This window comes from Pseudorasbora parva, chromosome 2 (genome assembly GCF_024679245.1).
Source record: "Pseudorasbora parva isolate DD20220531a chromosome 2, ASM2467924v1, whole genome shotgun sequence".
Taxonomy (NCBI): domain Eukaryota; kingdom Metazoa; phylum Chordata; class Actinopteri; order Cypriniformes; family Gobionidae; genus Pseudorasbora; species Pseudorasbora parva.
In genome coordinates this window covers 14,529,551-14,550,806 of record NC_090173.1, presented here as the reverse complement: position 1 = coordinate 14,550,806, position 21,256 = coordinate 14,529,551, and the positions used below count along the sequence as shown (strand labels likewise).

At 38.6% G+C, this 21,256-nt stretch overlaps 1 protein-coding gene across 1 annotated transcript in view; it reads right to left on the bottom strand.

The window, feature by feature from the left end:
- The window catches only part of ppap2d (phosphatidic acid phosphatase type 2D), a 37,028-nt gene that overhangs the window by 6,961 nt on the left and 8,811 nt on the right, over positions 1-21,256 (bottom strand). The window contains exon 2 of the mRNA XM_067456705.1: positions 1,467-1,624. Within this exon, the coding sequence (XP_067312806.1) occupies positions 1,467-1,624 (158 nt within the window). The remainder of the gene's footprint in view (positions 1-1,466; positions 1,625-21,256) is intronic.

Here is a 21,256-nt window from a genome sequence, read left to right as displayed (position 1 = left end):
GTAGAACTTTTTCAGAGTTCAGGAACTTGGGTGGGACTTAGGTGCTGAACATGCTGATTGGTCAGTTTCACGCATCATTTTATTTCAACCTAAAAGTTTATTGTGGTGCGTGCAGTAAGAGTTGTTTGCTATTGGAATAACCAAAAAAGTGTTTAAAAAATATGACTGATTATCCGACTAGGTTCAGGCTTTATTAAGCTTATATGCGGAGGACGAAATCCAGTGGGAACTGGAAAGTCGTGCGCAGTCCTACACCACCAGACTAATCTTCACTGTACTTTAGACCGCAATGGAAACGCAGACAGCAGCAGGTCTGGGGGGAAAGAGTTACTGGGAAAAACAGTTACTGGGACAAATTGTTCCAGGTAACTTCAGTGGAAACCAGGCTTAAATGATTTTTTCACCAATTGGATTGGTCAGGTTCTTGAGTTAAGCTCACTGACTTCTCAAAATTATTTTTGATTTGTTTTTGCCCATAAAAAGTACTCGTTGCTCATAAAATTAAGGTTGAACCACCCGAGTCACATTGACTATTTTAACGAAAAATATATCTTAATTTGTGTTCCGAAGATGAACGAAGGTCTTACGAGTTTGGAATGACATGAGGGTGAACTAACCCTTTAAGGCTGTGGCACTCCAATGTCAGGACTTTGTTGAGCACGTCAGACCATTTTTTAAAGTGTGGTCTGCACCATCGGCACTAGTCGGACCCTCGTCTGTGGCTTTTTTGCCGAATGAGCATGTAGAATTGGCAACAGAGCCCTTTGGTAAGAAGGATCATTCTGTTCAGCTTAGTGAACCAGTGCACGAGAAGAAAAACGAAAATTAAAAAAGCAAGCAACACACACAGAAGGCTCGCTCTTCTTTCATCGTAATCTCATTTATGATGATATTCGCAGTTTTAGCTCTTCTGGCATCCCTTTTTTAATGACGGACAAACAACTGCCACTTGAGAGTTATTTCCTTTTACACAGACACAAAACGTGTGCTAGCTGGCTGTAGTCTTGTTGAAGCGTTGCTTTTTGGCCACGAAGCAGGCGATCTGAGGTTACAAGTCTTCTGAAGGCACGGGTCGTATAGGCCACGTTTATCATACTTTCATGTTGATTTGGCATCCATTTTGATGCTTAGCCTCTGTTGTCACTCAATGCAATTCCATGGAAATGTAAGACTGGTACAATTATTGAAAATCTTTTGTGTTTCTGTGAAGATAATACATCCGACATGAGGGCCAAGTCAAGTCACCTTTATTTATACGGTGCTTTATACAATAGAGGATTGTTTCAAAGCAGTAAAAAAGAGGAAATTAGAATCAATGACGCACACTTGATCAAATATGACACCAATTAAAATGCTGTTGTAAAAGTCAGTTCAGTGTTGATTCAGGGTGAGTGAATGAAGACAGAATTGACACTGTTGGGAGAACTATCCCTTTAAGGCCTTTCAGTAAATGTGTGTATTCTCACCGTAAGTCCTGTGATTATGATGCCCCCGGTTATAAGCATGCTATCAGGGATGGCCTCGTCTTCAATGTAAGGGTAGGTGATGCTGGAGTCCCCGCAGAAGAAGCCCCTCATGTATGGAGTCACCGCTTTGAGCTCACAGGCGAAGAACGGAATGGAGGCTGTCAGGAGAGAGACAGACGGGTTAATCTTTCTGTCGAAACTACCTCGAGGAACGTTCTGGTGTGTGTCGGTGTTTCTCTGGCACCACAAGATCAGACACAGATACATCTTTAATGCTCCATTATGTGCAATTAGAATCAGGAGTGTGGCGGAGACATTGAGACTGTCACTGTCTTCCTGATGGGAATGGAGATCCAGCCCAAGGAGCTGACATTCCATGCATAGCTTTGGCAGAAAGAGCACGGGAGGGGGTGGGAGCTGAAAGAGAATGACAGCGCGGATAGATGAGACATGCGGAGAAGAAAAGACCCTGAAGAATATGGGATTGAGGTCAGAGACTGTGAGGAGGAAGATGGAAAGATTCTAGTGAGCCTTGTTGGGAATGCGGGGATATGGTTCACTTGGGGTGCGTAGGGGATTTTTCTCTTTCAGGAAAACAAAGAGATTTATTGCACACCTGGAAGGTTGCAGGCAGGTGTGTTTGACAGGCAACAGTGTCTGTGTTACAGTGTCTATTAACTACTGTAGATTGTGGAATTCCTTGCAGAGTTCCTCATGAGTGTTTGTGCACTTATTCTATCCCCTTGTTAAACAATTACTAATTTAAAGATTAAACAGTAGGTGGTAACACAGAAAAGTTCCCAGATAAGTGAACCAGGATGTTGTTCCAATTGGATCTGTGACCTCTCAAGGTATGAATCAGTCAGCAAATAAGTCATTTCAAAATCACAATCAGTTGTGGCTAGGCAGGAAGTGCATGTGCGTAGGTTAATATTTACTTTCAAATGATGTCCCATTTGGAAATTATTTTCATGCCATTGGGCAATAAGCAATACATTTCAAAGGATACCAAAATGTGTTTATGCAAGTCACATGTATGTAAAACTGTCCTCTCATTGGTCAGAGTGATATTCTTATGTTCTTCATAGCGTTATCCATCAAGATGGATCGACAAGTTAGCTCGAGTTCGCTTATACAAATGCATATAAGCCTTGATTCTCATTCAAACCGGGAATCAAGGCTTCATTGGCAATGCATCTCCTGTCTTGAAAAAGAGCAATTTAAGATGAAGAGGTGCTCTTTGGCTTTCAACTACGATAAGTGATGTGCTCGCCCACAGGATCAAACACTGTGCTGCTTTTTACGTAATGCATTTCCCATTAGGATTTATGATACAGCTTGGTTCGTTGGTCCATTGGGTCCGATTGCTTTCTCACCACTTTTCTCAAAGTTCGTTTCAATCGGGTCGAGATCAAATTGTCCAGCCAATCTTGCATTGATTATTTTGTGCGGACCTGAGCGCGATTGCAACGTGTTCATATATGAGTGATTCTATAACTAGAGATACATTTTGCATTTCAAAAAGTTTACAACTAACAGCAAATCTTTGCAGTATCTTATTGAAAAACATTCCACATAACTTTTTTTTTTTACTTTTAATAAAAAAACATATATTTATAGTATTGTGTGTGAACTCAGCTTGTGTGTCAGCATTGTTACTCTACCTTGGTTGGAAGTTTGACAAGAACATAATTGACAATTTTCAACTTTTTAGCAAAAAAAAGTTGAAACTCCACTCGCAATCATAAATGCTAAGAGCACACGTCACTAATGAAATCATGATTAAACGACTTTTAAACAACCCACTGTGTTATCAGTTATCAATTCTGTTTTCCTTGCGATGTTGTAGCAACCATTTTGGCACTTTATAAAATAACTTAGAGCAAGAACTTTTAAGATTAAAATATTTTCTGAGAGATCACACACACCTTCTAGTGTTTCAGATCTTATCAGTGAGGGAAAGTGACATCATTTCCTGTTTCCTACATAGTTGTGGGATATAATTTTACGGTATTGTACGGTAACAGAATTGAAGCAATATTAATGGACACACATTTTTATAAGGTAAAAGTTATTTTTAAACAATTTAATGTTGTAGAATTGGGAAAAAAATATATTTGGGGCTTTTATAAATAAAATAAATGAAAAATTACCAAAAGAACAGTAAAATAAAATATTTTGACAACACAATGATACATGATGAAAAAAATACACTGACTAATTCGGACAACAAGACATCATGAGTTTCAGCTATATAAAAGACACTTTTCACAGAAAACATTATATTGTTATGGCCTGTAACATCTTGTGTAAAAAAATATTAAAATACATGAAAATATAACCATTTGAAAAAAAAGTGTACCTGCAATTATAGAATCACCCATATGCCTAAACAAACAGAACTAAAGGAGAAAACGTGCCAAACGAGCTGGGTAAGAAAACCTCTAATAAATAATTCATTTTAAATACTAAAAGTGAATTTAGACCACTATATTACACTACATTATATGTACCATTTTGAGATTTGCTAAATATTTAATTATTAGTGCTTTTAAAGGATAACTTCAAGTGTTCGATTATGACAATTGTCAAAATGCAATAATTCAATATACTGTAAATAAAATTAAAAATATCAGCTGTTGGAAAGGAATATTCCGCTTTAACCACTTCTTCAAACCCATCCAAAGATATGAGAGCAAAACAAAACGTGCAAAATGATTTGCATTCATGGAGTGTTTGTGTTTTCTCAAGTGTCATTTCTCACTTATAACACTCTTAATGGATAGAGAAGGAGGGGTTAATTATTTTTATATAATCATTACTGGAAATAAATGTGGAGTACACAGCACTGATGTGTATATATATAGATTTGTACCAGGACCGGTGTATGAATATAGCAGCGATGAGTGATTCAGCTGTTGTGTTCTTGATTTTGAGCTCGCGTTCTCTCTCTCTCTCTCTCTCTCTCTCTCTCTCTCTCTCTCTCTCTCTCTCTCTCTCTCTCTCTCTCTCTCTCTCTCTCTCTCTCTCTCTCTCTCTCTCTCTCTCTCTCTCTCTCTCTCTCTCTCTCTCTCTCTCTCTCTCTCTCTCTCTCTCTCTCTCTCTCTCTCTCTCTCTCTCTCTCTCTCTCTCTCTCTCTCTCTCTCTCTCTCTCTCTCTCTCTCTCTCTCGTTTCCCCCAGGCCCGTACGGTCCCATGCCCTTGATCCACACAGAGCATGAGACTAATCATTAACCCTCCACTCTCTACCCCAACTGGAATGAATCCAGCCAGAATCACAAACCCTGCCAGGGAATCTCTCAGTGTACGTGACCGCTCGGCTTCCCGGGCACATGCTTACACACTGTAGGGGGACCAAAACAGATCCAGAGATGGAAAGAAAGAAGTGCAAAGCAGGTCACCGATGGCTGAAACATACCAGCAAGTTCACAGATCACTATTGATCTTCAAGAATATCGAGTTAACTAGGGGCTCCAACACACTAAAGTGTACAGTGCATCAACAAAACCCATTGATTTCAACAAATGGAAGAGTTTGCGGATTCGTACCTCAAATAGATTTGTGTCAAAACCTAATGCCCTGCGTCTTACCCCCCTACACTATCGTCACTCTAAATTAATCAGTGGTTTACGTTTTTTTGTTGTTGTTGTTTTTTATATTGCCCAATCAGACATTTAGTAAACATTGCAGTATATTTGTACTTAATATAAATGGCATCTAGCCTACTTCCATTAAACATTTTCTGAGAGAGGACCCACCCAAATTTTTTTGGCTTCCGACACCCATGGGCATGGGAATTTGATTTAAAACTGCTCTTTTAACATTAGTAAGAAAACTGTTTCAACTACTTATTCATATATTTTTTTTTTTTAAGTTTGTCTGCCAAATTAGTCAACCAACACGCATATTTTTAAATTATATCACAAAGAGTCCCTTATGACTTTGCACAGCTTCCCTTACCCTTGTGACTGCATGAATTTTAATAAGACTAATAATTTGACATTTTCATGACAAGATAAGGATAGTTTAGGTTGTGAAATGTCATGTGGTGTTACCGCTCCAAAACCTAATGACATTTATGAATTTATATTTTTTTAAGCATGACCTTTTAGCTACATTTAGATATAACATTTAAAATGGTGTAAATTCTCATGACTTTGAGGTGGAAGCATGTTATTCATTTCCACAATTTTGGACCACATGACAGTTAAACCATAGCCTGGATGCTAGCCAAACTCAGCCCCGCCCACAACATTTGAGCTTGGGCATTTCGGTCTGGACTCGATCCATAGAGGAGTAATTATGCCCAGAACAGAAACCAATGAAATTGTCAGGGCGGGCTTTAAACGATGATGGAGAGGGGGTAAAATGTGTGTTAATTTGACAAAGTTGCCTGCTAAAATTCACATTCCTGGGCCTATATATCACGTATTTGAGGTCGCTTCAACTTGTGGACATGGAAAACAATCCGCGGAAAAAACGCAGACTTGGCAACACAGTGCAGTTGAGCTCTGTTGACATTTGACAACTAACTTTATGCGTTGCTCTGATTGGTTGTAGGTCTGTCTAATTGAGGTCTTTCTTGGTTCAGTTGAGACACGCCTCATAATCACAGCCCAATGGAGCAGTTTCAGACTCATATTCTGACTAGAATTCAGTATGACCACGTCAGGCTAGTTAAAGACATGATGAATCATTCATTTCAAGCCTTTCTTAAATAATATAAGCGTTTTTCAAAACCGCAAATTCATTTCACAATCCAAAAGCGTCATGAATGATGATTTTTAAAAGATTTGTAAAACCGAAGCCATCAATCTCATTTCCATAACTTATGGATCATTATCGCATCAGGTGTTCGTTTAATGTTAATTTAATGAATGAAAAAATAGTATATGTTTGTATTTTTCCAGGTTTGCCACATCTTTCAGAAAATATATCCAATTTTAATTAAATATATTGAAGTATTTAAGCTGTAAACTGCAGGAAGCGTAACGGTAATGAGAGAAATCATTCAAAACTAAATACATCTAACTGCATGATTGTTAATAATTCATTTTTAAAAATGTAAAAAATGGTTACACTTTATTTTTCTTGTTACAGTGTAATTATAGATTTAAGTACTGAGTAATTTTAATTAACTAAAAGTGTACTTACTATAGGGTTAGGGTAAGTTGCATATCATTTATAGTTATTAATATAGTAACTACATGTAACAAGGATGCTAAAATAAACTGCTACCATAAAAATGTTATACCTTTCGTAATGGTATTGAGGTTTTTTTAAATGTTTTTTTGATTATTTAAGATCTGGCTATTAATGCCTAAAAAAGAGATTTGTTGATGCAAGCCTTTCTAAAAATATCATGATTGATATTTTTAAAACCAAGATTGGGTGAGAGTTACCCATTCTCTTTATAAATCCGTTTCGCTTCATTCCCGCTTGATTCAAACTGCTCTTTTTACATTAATACCGTTCAGACACTCCATCAGAGCTCTGACAAGCACACATTCAGACCTTTATATAAGGACGGAAAGCTTATGAACACTCCCTTGAAGACACTGATAAGCATAATCAGAATTTAGGACTAAATTTATACTCTGTTTGCCAACAGCTGCTTTTCTCATAACACGTAGAGGCCAGACAAAGATAAAGTGACGCACAATCCTGCACCGCTGAATATATAGAGGTGAAGAAGAGATAGATAGCGCCGAGTTCTGTGTCAGCACACCCTGATCTGACCCTGATCTCGCTTTCGCTCGCTCTCACCGTGGCGCATGCTTGACATTTCATCCATGCTTTGGACAGGCCTGTACACCGTTACCCTGCAGGGTCCTCTTTGGCCGGCCGCATGTGTTCGTGTGTAACTGAGATCTCTATCATTAGCCCTGGTCTCCGTGCAGGATTTGGATATGAAGGGCTGGAGATCAAGCTCCTGTCCAACTGGCTTTGAAATAGAGGTCTACAGTCCTACTACAAGGCAGAATGTTTTCCAAGACGAGACATTTTCCCCTCAGATTTATTCATTGAATGGTTATTGGTTACAGGCCACTCATGAGGTACATCGTTTTTAATAATCCATTTATTTGGTGACTTGTTTAACTTGAAACATACTGTACGGTACCACACTGAACATCCATCCCCCAACATGTTTGCCTTCTAGCAGGCGGGGAGGCGATGAAAGGGTCGAGCTGAGCTTCGAGCTGGTGCAATCCTGTGAAACTGCTGCGAATGCGCGATAGACTAGTGGTCTGGGGGTGACCGAGCCACGCTAGTAAGCATTATATCGCCTACGCCAGAATCTGCCACACTTTAAATGGACTGGGCTGACAAAAATTGAAAATCTTTTTTTGATTTTTGCAAGATTCTCCTCCACAGGAGCTCCTTATGGACAGTTCACCCTTAGGGGAAGTTGGCCAACAACAGTGTGCGCTTGAAAAAAAAAAAAATCGATGCCAACTGTAACCTTCTCTCGCTTTCCTGACTTGCCTCTGCCGAGGAACGAGCAGTGGTTAGCAATCATCTTCCAGGTGTGCTAATCCTCTTATCGGTGTGCACTCGCACTTTGGAAATCGGTGGAGAAATGGCACCTTAAACTCAGCCTCCAACACATCAGCTGAGCACACGTAACACACAGGCCGAGCTCACGGTGGTCCATTAGCTCACAACCCCAAAGGCAGCTGCTTATCACCAAGACAGCATATTAGCCGGCGGCTCGCTGCTGTCAGCTGAGCTAATGATTAGCTAGATCAGTCATGCTAAACTGGGTAACATGTATGCACCTCATGTACACAGGTCAAGGATTGAGAGTCAGTCCAACAACGCCTGTCCTTGAAAGCCCCTTTACATCACACTGATACGCTTTTGGTTTTGGTTAACGCTTCTTTCGTTTTATTTAAGACTAGTCAGAAAGATGGAAGTGAAGCTTTAGATGAGGAAAATTCTTAAAGTGCTCCTATTATGCTAAAGGTTCCTAACTTAGTTTTAGAGATCTCCTACAATAGTTTTTGTTGTTGTTGTTGCGTCCAAGTAAAAATGTATTTAGTCTCTCTAAACCCCTCCTTTCTGAGAGCCTGCACTGCTCTGATTGGTCAGATGGCTCAGTCTGTTGTGATTGGTCAACTTTGTTCTGATTGGTCACATGGCCCAGTCTGTTGTGATTGGTCTACTCTGCTCTGATTGGTCAGATGGCTCAGTCTGTTGTGATTGGTCTACTCTGCTCTGATTGGTCAGATGGCCCGGTCGGTTGTGATTGGTCTACTCTGCTCTGATTGGTCAGATGGCCCAGTCTGTTGTGATTGGTCTGCTCTGCTCTGATTGGTTGATTGATTGCACTTTGATCTTCGAAACTTTCCAGAGCTTTTACATTCACAAACAGCTATATTACACACTACATACATAATATCTGAAAAGGCATAATGGGGTACCTAAAAAAATAAGTACTTTAAAAAAAAAAAACATTTCCTGATCATGTCATGTAGTGTAACTATCGGATTTCCATCATACCTTGAACAAGTGCGAGTATACACATCTTAATAATTATTTTGTAAATTATTTAAATAACTTTTCAAAGCAATGCGTTTTTTCTTTTTTGTTCTTTAAATGTCATGAACATATAATTTGTGTTATACAAAATTATGAGCAAGCTGGACTAAGCTTGCCTTGTCATGGAAAGGTCAAATTATCTGATATTTGATGAGACAGAATAACCTTGACACAGTCACAGTCTGCTCTAACGTCATTATTTTTGCTTGTGCCACATGACTTTGATTTGAAAGGTTAAAAGTTTTTCGAATATTAAAACTAAGCAATTTAAGAGTGTGCTAGATACAGTGTTTGCAGGATTCCTGAGTTGAATTTTGTTTTTTTTTAGCAATTTAAGGTCTGGAACACATGGACAAACAGCTGGTTTTGTTAAGCAGTGTTTAAAAGTCCTTGAAATTAAAAAAAGAACATGTATGCCGTTTGCATGCACAAGAAACAACTCTGATAACTGCACCATTGCTTGCAAACCACACTAAAATGGAAATGAAAAGCAACTAGCCACAGCTTGCACTTTTCAAGGTGCGCTCACATCAACGAAAAATGTAAATTGTCTTGGTCAATAGTTTAGTGATATATATGAAGCAGAAATCACAGAGAAGTCACTTTTAAAACAAGTAGCCATCTAAGGAAATTTTACATTCCGTGTATTTCTGTTGAAATGTGAATTTCGCCGAACAACAATCAATGTAAAAAATTACAGTAATATGGCATGAAAGGTTCAAATCCAATTGCCCTGCGTTAATACGCATTTTAGGCTAATTTACTGTATAGTTATGTAACCACATTCATGAGCAGTTCGTTTAAGAAACAAGACAAAATGCGGAAATTAATAACGGAGTCTCTGTGCACTGTTTTTAATTATCCAACAACTAAGAAGCAATAGCAATGCGCTATACATAATGCAACCGGTGGGAAATTAATAAAGGTCTCTAAACGAAGAAGAACTCACACACAGTACTTTCTGTGTGGTAGGCAATTCAGCTTAGAAGGCTATTATGTCAGGAGCCAGCTTTTTTAAGCGTAGGGTTAACCTCATGTGGCCACCTATAGGCTTTATTTATTGAATTTGTATAATAGGAACTCATATACAAGTATATTATACAAACATGTATTCTGGCCTTAGTCTTTATTCATTTTGCATATTATATTCTGTTTATATTATATGAAGGATGAAGAGAATGTAATAAAGTCAATAAAAAAATAAATAAAAACAAGTCCTGGAACAAATATGGTGCTTAGATTATCAATAAATGGTGAACCATGAAATAACATACTTTTAAGTCTTTTTTTTTTTTCATTATTATATCAGGACAGTTATCAATCTGACATTTTGTGACTTTGTTGCATTTTTAAATAAAGCATTGCATCGCATCACTGACCAAGATATAATCTCAAAAATTAGTAGTTTTGCAGAATGTTTTGTTGGGTCACATTTTATATCAGGAGTCTTTGACTCTTTCCCCGCCAGCATTTTTAATCATTTTCACAAAAGTTAGCTTTAATAAAAAGCAACATTTTAAGCAAAAAGCTGAGAAAATCATGTTTTTGTCAGACTACATCTGGATCATATTCAGAACAATGATCAAAACACAGATGTAGAGTAAGATCAAGTCCATCAACACCCCCAAAACTTCACAGCCCTGTCACTCATCCTGGGATAACTTTTCATTCAGTAACATTAGGCAGTTTTGATTGATATGTTGTTAATGATCACGTTATATTACATATGCTATAGCTTGTTTCTGCTTCTTCTTCGTATGTGTTTTGATCAGGAGATTCAATCTTTGATCAGGATACGAAGTACTTATTGTGTTGATGTTGTATTGCAAAACACTTGTGCTGCTATTAAGGATACGGGTACGGTTAGGCACAGGTCTGGTGGAATGGGAAGGTTTTACGGGTGGGTTAAAGTGCAATTATAGATGTGAGCACAGAAATGAATTACATGAGATGTTTTAAAATATAAGTACAGAGTAAATACATGCATGCACCCAATACATGCATTGTATCAAATGATTAATCTTAGGACTTAAAGGAATCTCATGCTTTAATGTCACTAACCACATATCAGGTGTCTGCTGTCATTAAAGCTTCAAGTATCAGTGACACATCAATCGAATTAATTTATGGAACAAGGCCAGAGGGGTTGGTGTGTAGACAAAAAATCTATGCCTTCCTGGGGTATTGTGTAAAACCCAGCAAAACACTTCCAATAATGCTTAGGGACGATGTCAGGATCAGTGACCCACCCTAGCAGGCTCGCTTATCTAGAGGACATCGCTAATGGATCCGCACGGTAATGCAATATCCTGTATCCACCAGTCTCTTTACTCCGGGTTTATAACCTGGAGCCAGTCGATGCTATTGATTGAAGTACATTCTACATGCTGTTCCATTAACACTCCATCGTGCCAGTGGAGTTAGCAGATCAAAACAAGTCCATTAGCAGATCACATCCAAAAAGCCATGGACCGGGATCCCTAGCATCCCGGAGACAAACAAAGCCGTGATTCAGTCCTTACCGAGAAACATGCCGCAACCCGGCTTCACCCAAGCCCAGAGCAAACACGCTGCACACTAGACAAGCAGCATACATGAGTCAAAAATGAGTACTGTGAGGTCAGTTCAACCACAGCTACACTCTCTCACAGAGCTTCACAACAAACCTCCAAACCACCAGCTGGCCGCACGCAATCTGTCAAGCGGCCGCGAAAAAAATCCAACACCTGGCTGGAGGAGACGATACAGAGAAGATGGATGGAGAGTGAGAGAAAGCAGGCCAGAGAAGATAGGAGATAAACGGCACGCACGGGTGCTTGGAGTTGCACAATGTGCTCTTGGCCTGGGCCGGGGTCTTTTTTTTCAGTCTCAAGAGCGAGGGAACAGAACATTAAATGAGAAGCAATCCGTGCCTCGCTCGGAAAGGAAAAGGTCTGGTTCTAATTTACACTTCTGAGAACCACAGCCCAGAATGAGCTCACCGTGAAAGAATAATAATGAAATAAGAGGGAACAAGAGACGGAACAGCACAAGAAGTGGACAAAAGAAGTAGACTTAGTTTTTCGGTGTAGAGCATTTGTATTGGTAATTGATAGTAAACAAGAAAATGAAAACACATTGCATGTTGCTCTGGAGTTTTTTAATATACTGTTATGTGTTTGCTAGTGTTCTAGGTGGTTATTAGTGTGTTGCTATATGGGCACTAGGATGTTTTGGGTGCCAAGTGTGTTTAACTAACTTGCTAACATGATTTCTTACTGGCTGTCAAGAGTCAAAAATGGTTCAATTCAACCAGTGTCTGGTCACTAGATATGACTCAGATATAGTGTTGTGAAAAGTACCGACCTCGATACCAAATCGGTACTGAAATGTTAATGTGATTCTTCGAGCGCTGTTGAGCTGTAATCGTAAACACCTCTGACTGGCCATTGTGCTCACACGGTCATCGGATGTGCCTGTGATTGACTACTATGATCAACGCACGGCAGCAGTTTGAAAGAACACAGAAGTGTTTGAAAGTGGGAGCGGGAGCGTTTGAAAGCACAAGCAGGCGTCGACCAGCGGCTGATAGACACCTGCATTCAAAAGCTCTTTGTGTATCTTTGCAGGCACTCTGCCATTGATGTGTTTTTACAACATGTTTGTGAAGCGCTGATCGTAGTAGCCAATCACAGACATATTCGATGAGCGCGTGAGCAGAATGGCCAGTCAGAGGTGTTTATGATTCCACTCAACAGTGCTCAAAGCGTCACATTTTTTAAATTTCAGTACCGATTTGGTATCGATGTTGGTCCTTTTGATAACACTACTCAGATCCCTCCTCGTTTCGTTTACACGCATTTTATCATCTACCAGAAAAATGCCCAACTACTTAGAAAAGTATTGGTTACTTTGTGCGTTTTGACGTAGGAACCAGTGCATAAATTAAGGTCCGGTTAAATATTTCCCCCTCAAAATGGCCCTGCTTGCGAGGTTGTACTTTTTCAAAGTTCAGGAACTTTGGGGGTGGGACTTAGGCGCTGAACATGCTGATTGGTCAAGTTCACTAAGCATTTAATTTCAAACTAAAAGCGGTGCGTGCACTAAGAGATGTTTGCTATTCGAATCAACAATGGAGTAAAAAAAAAAAACGGACAGACAATCAGATTCAGGCTTAATTAAGCTTATATGCGGACTCCAGCTGGAACTGGAAAGTCATGTGCAGACTAAACTTTATGGTTTTTTAGACCGCGACAGAAACGCAGACAGCAATGGGGCTGGAGGGAAAAATTCCTAGGACAAATTTTTGGTAACATTAGTGGAAACAGGGTTAAAATTTCCCTTCAAAATTAGAAAAACTAATTCAGACTTCTCTTGTGATGTTTGCACATTACTGTTCAAAACTTTAGGGTCAGAAAGATTTTTTATTTTCTGATTAAATTAATACTTTTATTCAGCATGGACGCATTAAATTGATCAAAAGTTACAGTAAAGACATTTATTATGTTTCAAAAGATTTCTAATAAATGCTTTCTATTCATCAAATTCTGAAAAAAAGTCCAGGTTTTCCTTAAAATTATTAAGCAGTTTTCAACATTGATAATAATGAGTAATGTTTCTTGAGCACTGAACTGACACTGAAGACTGGAGTAATGATGCCGAAAATACAGCTTTAACATTACATTTTAAATATATATTAAGATAGATAAAAGTTATTTAAAATTGTAAAAATATTTCTCAATATTACTGTTTTTACTGTATTTTTGATCAAATAAATGAAGCCTTGGTGAGCAGAAGAAAAATATTGACCATAATTGACCAAAAAACTATGTTGAACTTTGTTAGTATACAGATGAAATAAACTAGTGAGAGAGTTAAAGTATGTCTAAAGTAAGTTTACTTTATAAAAAAGTCCAGAAGGCTGAAAGTGTCCATAGATGACGAAACACCCAAATATGAGCAATACTAAGTGATGCATGCCCAACAAACAATGCTAACAATCACCTAAACAGTCTAAAAAGCCCTCAGCGATTGAGAAGAAGCAGAAGAGAAGAACAGAGAGAGAGAGAGAGAGAGAGAGAGAGAGAGAGAGAGAGAGAGAGAGAGAGAGAGAGAGAGAGAGAGAGATATTGCCAGACGGAGGCGATTAGCGGCGGTTCTGGAATGTGAGGTCAGTGAACGAGGCTCAGCTGAGACCTACTTTGTAAACAGGGTCCCTTCTCTTTATTACAATACACACACATACACACACAAACACCTCATTAATACAAAAAAAACACCAATTCTCACAAAACTCATAACCTCAAGCCCCTACCCAGATATCCATAGACCGCCTCAACAAACAATATACAAAATATACCCAACTGACGAACTTCACCATCAAAATCACTACAACACTGAGAGTCGGCTTAAGAAACACGGCTGCAGAAACCACTGGTTCCACACGGATGCACAGATACACAAACACCTCTTAAAACCACAGCGACCACAGTGTCAATATACAACCAGACGGACGTAAACGCCACAGAAACACAGACTAAACCCACCACAGTGCACATGTTCACATACATGGTGCACATGACCCCAGTCAGTCTTGATCTATACAAACAATGAGCAGTGGAAACCCAATCAGGACTCTTCTCTGCGTGAAACGACAAATCTACAAGCACAAATACGGCTGACGCTTTCGCCGAGGGAGACGGCATTGAAAAAAAGACTGGAAATTTTGTGGGAACAAGAAGCAAAACATGCTCTTTTTATCACAGGAAGTGAGTGAGAGGTGGGATGTAATTACCTGTCTAATCTTGTTTAATCTCTGTCTTTGTCTACCCTTTGTCTTTGCGTCAGACAAAAAGAGCCTTTTGTGGAAAAATATGGTCAGGTGTGCATGAGTTAGAGTCTGACAAACACACACACACATAGATGAGACAGAAATGATATACCCTCTGGCACTGCGGCTGTGTTTTGAATCACAGGACCATCATCCACTAAACTTCTAATTGAAGCTATTGTCTGGGTGAGCGTCTGTTTGGGTAGACAGGCAGAGCTGATCTCTGCGAAGAGAAAGATAGCTCAGGGGGTGATATTACTCTTCTTGTTGTTGGTTGGTGTTCTGTTGTGTCTACCCCGATCAGCTCTCACTAAAGACAAATTACACCAAGAACAAAGACGCAGCCTGGAGAAGAAGACAGGAGCAACACACAGATACGAGCCCAAACAAATACCAAAGCTAGAGCACGATAAAATAAAGCTTACCAACAGGGTTCTTATGATGTCACAGAACCTTAAGTTCCTATGATGTCATAACTTTTTAAATACTTACGATGTCACAGAACCTTTTTAAATTCTTATGATGTCACAGAACCTTAAGTTCCAATGATGGCATAGAAACTTTTCAATTCTTTTGATAACGACACATAACCTTTTAAAGTTCTTATGATGTTACAGAACCTTTTTTAAGTTCCTATGATGTCATATAACAATTTTTTTTTTAATTCTTCTTTACTGACATTGTCTGTAATGATTACCGAGATGGCACATTCAGACGGGACTAAAATCCCAGAGAACCTCTGGTAATAATTACTTTACCCCAACGTCCCCATGTTAAACCAATCCCGTCCAAATAGGGCTTAAGACACTAAACCTTTTTTTTTTTTTTTTTTACCAACACAGTCTTTGATTTCATAACATTTTTAAAGATAACAAAGTTTCAAAAACTAATGTTGGACGTTTGATGGAGTATTTCTGTATCAAAAATACTCTTGTATGGGCCGTACGGGCTCTTCTCCCGGGAGGGTGCATGCACAGGCGTGACCAGAGCGAGAGAGGAAATGCATGTCGCCCATAAACACTGCAGTCTCAGGACTTCACCAAATCAACAATGTCACCAAAGAAGTGTGTTTTTGACGGAGCGGTCCCAACGATAAAGGTTCACGATCATGCTTTTGAAGCAGCCGGTGAGTAAAACTGCTTCAAATGTCTGTGCTGTTGTTAATTTATCTATGAAGCATGCGATCTATGGTGTGTGTTTAATACATTTGTTTAGCTGACCAATAGGTGTCGGTGTGTTTATTGAACCACCCCAAACATAAACCTAGGGGACGTTCTCACAAAGCGTGCTTTGTCATTCAAATGCGCTAACGGTTACTCCATTGTTGTTCTCTGTATAACGTTACAGTAGTCTGACGTGCAAAACCGTTTTGCTTACTACTGCTAAGGTTTAGTCGCATACAATAGTCCATAAACCGAATCATGTCCGCATAAACTGAGAGTAAAGACACACAAATGTTGACAGGCCACTAAATACAGTACATACCACAGAGACGGACGTCCTGCTGTTGCTGTTTCTCCTGTTCAATTTATTTCAGCCTCCAGATCAGATTCTGGATCATATATGTATTAGTTGAATCTGATTGATAGTCATGATTTATTAGGGTAACGTTTTCTTCTCCACGCTAGAGGACGTCACCGCTTTCAGACTCTCTCATGCAATAGGGACGCGCACTCGTGATTCTTTAGCTCCGCCCACACGATACGCCTCCATCCGCTCGTTTTTTTCCGGAAAGACTCGGTACAGCCCATATTTCTTTTATAAATTTAATAAAACTAAAGACTTTTCGGAGATATGAAGGATGCAATACTACTCTATACTCAAGACTGACATGAGATTGACCGTGAAATTAAGTTTACAGGCCTTTTAACCTTTTTGAATTCCTATGATGTCACAATTATTTATTTTTTTGAAAGTTCCTATGACGTCATTGAACTATTTTAAATTCCTTTCAGTGTCACTGAACCTTTTTAGGTTCCCGCCATGTCACTAAACCGTTTTAAGTTCATGTGATGTCACAGAACCTTTTCAAATTCCCATGATGTCATCAAACCTTTTTGAAGTTCTTGTGATGTTATGAAATGTCAATGCATGATGTCAGTGAACCTTTTTGATGTTTTCATCTATGATGTCAACCTATTTAAGACCCTATGATGTCACAGAACCTTTGGACTTTCTCAATGATAGTAAAAGACAACCTGTAGAAGTACTAATGATGCCACAGGAGAACAACTGTTGGCAAACATGATGTCATAGGAGAATCTTTATAAAGCCATGTTCTGACAGAACTAGTTTTCCCAGAGCAGGTTAGGCATGTGTTTCACAGATGTACAGTACTTTGTCATTTTAATCCCGTCTGAATCAAATACATTTGTTTTTTTCTTGCACACCCTCTGTAAGAAGCAAATCACCGTCTCGTCCAGACTTTTCTCATGAAATGCCGTATGTATGACACGCCAATTCGTATGCCATTTTGGCGTGCTATCAAGACGCATAATCGCTTTTTAGCGTGTTTATCAACGTTGTTTCATTCTAGCCCCCTACACTGCCCCTACCCCTAAACCTACCCATCACACACACGCACACTCACACACACACACTGCCCCTACCCCTAAACCTACCCATCACACACAGCCCCTAAACCTACCCATCACAAGAAACATTCAGCATTTTTACATTTTCAAAAATACATAATTTAGTATGTTTATAAATCCATTTACCTTGTGGACAGACACACACACACATATTCAGACACATTTTGAATGCGTAACTCAAACTCTTCCCTAAACCTACACATTTGTGTATTATAAAAAACAGGATAACAGGCAGATACGACTGCAGGCGCAATTTATTCAGAAAGTACAAATATTCCAAGCGGTCCGAGGCCAAACGACTGAATTGTATGATGAAAATCCCCAAAAGCGATCAGAACCTCGAGACTCTGTACTTCCCATGAAGATATCGTATGACTTCAGAAGACTTGCAACATGAGTTAATACTTTTATACAATTTTTTGGTCCGTTTTTGCAATAAATACATGTGACTGTACATTTATTTGCCTGTTACATGTTTTAAATTGTTGAGAGTGGGTAGGTTTAGGGTAGGAGTGGAGTTAGTTACTCCAAAATATAAAATTAGGCTATAAATATTCATTCTGTGAGATCAGGTTAGCGGAATCACACGGCATACACATACACGCGGAGATGACGGTTTGTTTAGGCATAGACATACACGCGGAATCACACGGCGTAGACCAAGCCTGCAGTATCCCTCTCAGAAACTGAAGCCTTACCGGTGACCGGTCCCAGTATAACCGCCCCTCCGTGTTTTCTAATAGACGCGAGGCAATTAAACAATACAATTACACTTCAAATATTTCCCCCCAAAGTTAGTTTATGTCATTGTAGGCAGTTATCATCACGATGATTTCATTTTTAAGTGTTCGTTTTTAAAATAAGTTTAGTTTTAGTTAGTTATTTGATGCTATAAAAACGGGGTGTGTGACGTAATGATTGACAGCTGAGATCAACGTCTTCTCTGAGTGAAGTTGTCACTGAGGCACTAACGGACTTTTCCCGGAATTTTTGGGAGCAGATTGGAGCTTTAGCTTTAATTTCTACATTTCCATAACTGTTTATTTCACACCAACATCATTAATTGTTCTGCGTCCGTGAGAGTGTGGGCGGGCTTTTGATATCGCGACTGTACTTCCTGCTCTACTTCCTGCTCTCTACTGCGCAACTCCGGTCCTGAAATCGCTACTACGCAGACTCGGTCCCAAGATGTCAGCGCCGTGCAGGCCGCCTGAAAGCTTCAAACTGCCAAGCCTGAAACTGATGATGTCGCGTCGTCCATATTTTTTTTTACGGTCTATGGCATAGACATACACGCCACTTGGCTTTAGAAAGTGCCGTGTATGTTTACGCAAAGTCATGATGTCATGTTGGTCTCGTCGAACTCAGGTGTCCGCAGAGAAAACCAATCCAATCGGAATCGTCTGTGATTGCAGCATTGTATGCTTCTGGTCTCCTTGCACTGCCAGGACAACAACTCACGTTTCCTGATACCAAAAGAACATGTTGAGCTGAAGAATCTGTACTGTAACAAAAAAAAAAAAAAAACATATGGCCAACTGAAGAACTGCCGTAAGAAATAGTGCGCACCTACAGAGTTTAACATTTCTGCATTTCTATATAGCACAGCCAACATTTATCCCCTTCGAGCATTTCTAAAAATGCTTCCTTCGCACCTAAAAATAAACAAATCTGTCAGGCAATGAGGTGATTGAGGGCAGAACCACAGGGAAAGATGAGTTGGAGCTTGCCTGAGATTCCCTCTCATCCCTCTCTGACCCCCACCGCTAGCAAAGCTGCGTCTCTGGTGTTACTGTAGCCCAGTCCAGACATGCATCCTCAGGCTGGGGGTTATACTTTACCCCGTCTTACAACACGCTGTTCACAGGAGACAGCCAACAGCTGAGGGGGGTCAGACTCTTAAAGAGCATGAGTGTTTTCAGGAAGGAGGCTGTGTTGAGGCAGGTCAGAGAGCGAGATGGCTTGATAAAAGCTGATGCTCTATTGTAACACATCTTAGGGAACCCGTCGGTCTAATGCAGAGGGGTGTAGAAGGGCAGGAGGTGTTACGGTCTACACCGCAGCAAAAGAACAGACAGGAACAGACAGGACCGCATATTTTCGGTGCATAACTTTCAGTAATCGTTCTGTGGTAATTGTACCGATAACTGCCACTCATTTGCTCCTCTCTTGCAAAGAAACGGTGTAATCCTCTAATTTGTTGTGTCTCTCAGCAGGATTCAGTCTGGTTTCCTTTCACTCACGACGGAGACGAGCTGCTATCGTATATCTCAGCCAGCACTGTCCTTTAACCTCCGACCTTTCACCAAATCCATAACAACAGTATTAATCCACCAGCAAACACACACACACAAACTCTCTCCCTCTCTGACGGCCCTGGGCGGTTTCCTCATTTAGAGCTGTAACCCTGTACAGCAGAGAGTTGGCAGGCTCCAGCAGGCCGCACTGGATCAGTGTTGAGTAGCTTAGAGCGAGTCTGATGCTAGACTAATGCACTTTAGCCAGAGGGGAGAACACAGACAGAGATAATGGCAGGGTGGTCTCTACGGTCATTTACTGAGCAAATGAGAGTGGATTGAACAGCTAGACTGCCTCTGACAGGATGATTAGTTGCTAATAAAACAGGTGCATGCTATATAAATTATAGAATCTTTGCTAAATTGAATAGGTAATAATTAAATAAAACCGAAAAATATGATTTATTGTAAGTTTAAATATGTTTAAATATTTTATTATAAATGTACAAAAGTCTTTTAAAGAGATAAAACAGATTCAACAATATGTGTTTTATAGAGATATATACCAAAAAATATTATAGAACAAATATATGTGAAAAAATATTTAGATTTGATGTATTTAAACCTTTAACTATTTACTTAGGATCAGTGTTGGGTAAGTTACTCTAAAAAAAGTAATTCATTACTAGTTACTAATTACATCTTCAATAGTGTAACTAGATTACTGTACAAATTACTCTCTGCAAAAAGTATTTAATTACTTATTACTAATTACTTTCTAAATCCTATATCAACCGCGATTCAAAGCGATTCAAGGTTAGGCATGAAACGGCTCTTTTAATTCATTCAAATAAATAATATAAAACTACATAAATTACTCTTATTAACTGACCAAAGTATTACAAATTTGAGAAAGATTTTTAAATAGCATTTTAAAGTTAGACTTTAAATGTTGATGTTAAGTCCACAATTGAATTATGTATAATTATATTTAGTTCAATTACATCAGAAGTAACTGTAATTAAATTACAGAAAAAATAAGAGTAATCCCTTACTTTACTTTTTCAAGGAAAGAGTAATTAAAATACTGTAACTAATTACACCCAACACTGCTTAGGATATGATATCACATCTATAATAATATTAGATTATGTATTAGATAATCTATAGTTATTATAATTTAAATTTTAGAGTTACATTATTATGATTTACATTTATAAATTAACATCTATACACTTATTTTAATGTGTTTTTATTCATAAAATATATTTGTATTATATGTAAAAAATTATATTATATTTAGAATTTATGCACTTAAACTTATATACAACTATATATTCAGGATTTATATATTTACATCTATAAAAACTGTGGTATTAAATTCTGTATTAGATACAATTACACATAACTACAATTTTAGACTTATTATAGATTCATTATTAAGATTTGCATTTATATACTCTTTTTATTTACGTTTTTGTTCATAAAATTATATTATATGTAAATATTTATCTTATATTCAGATTTGATGTACTTATGTACTTTACTTATATTTAGAGTTATATTCAATTATATATATTCCAGATTTATATATTTGCATTAAAAAAA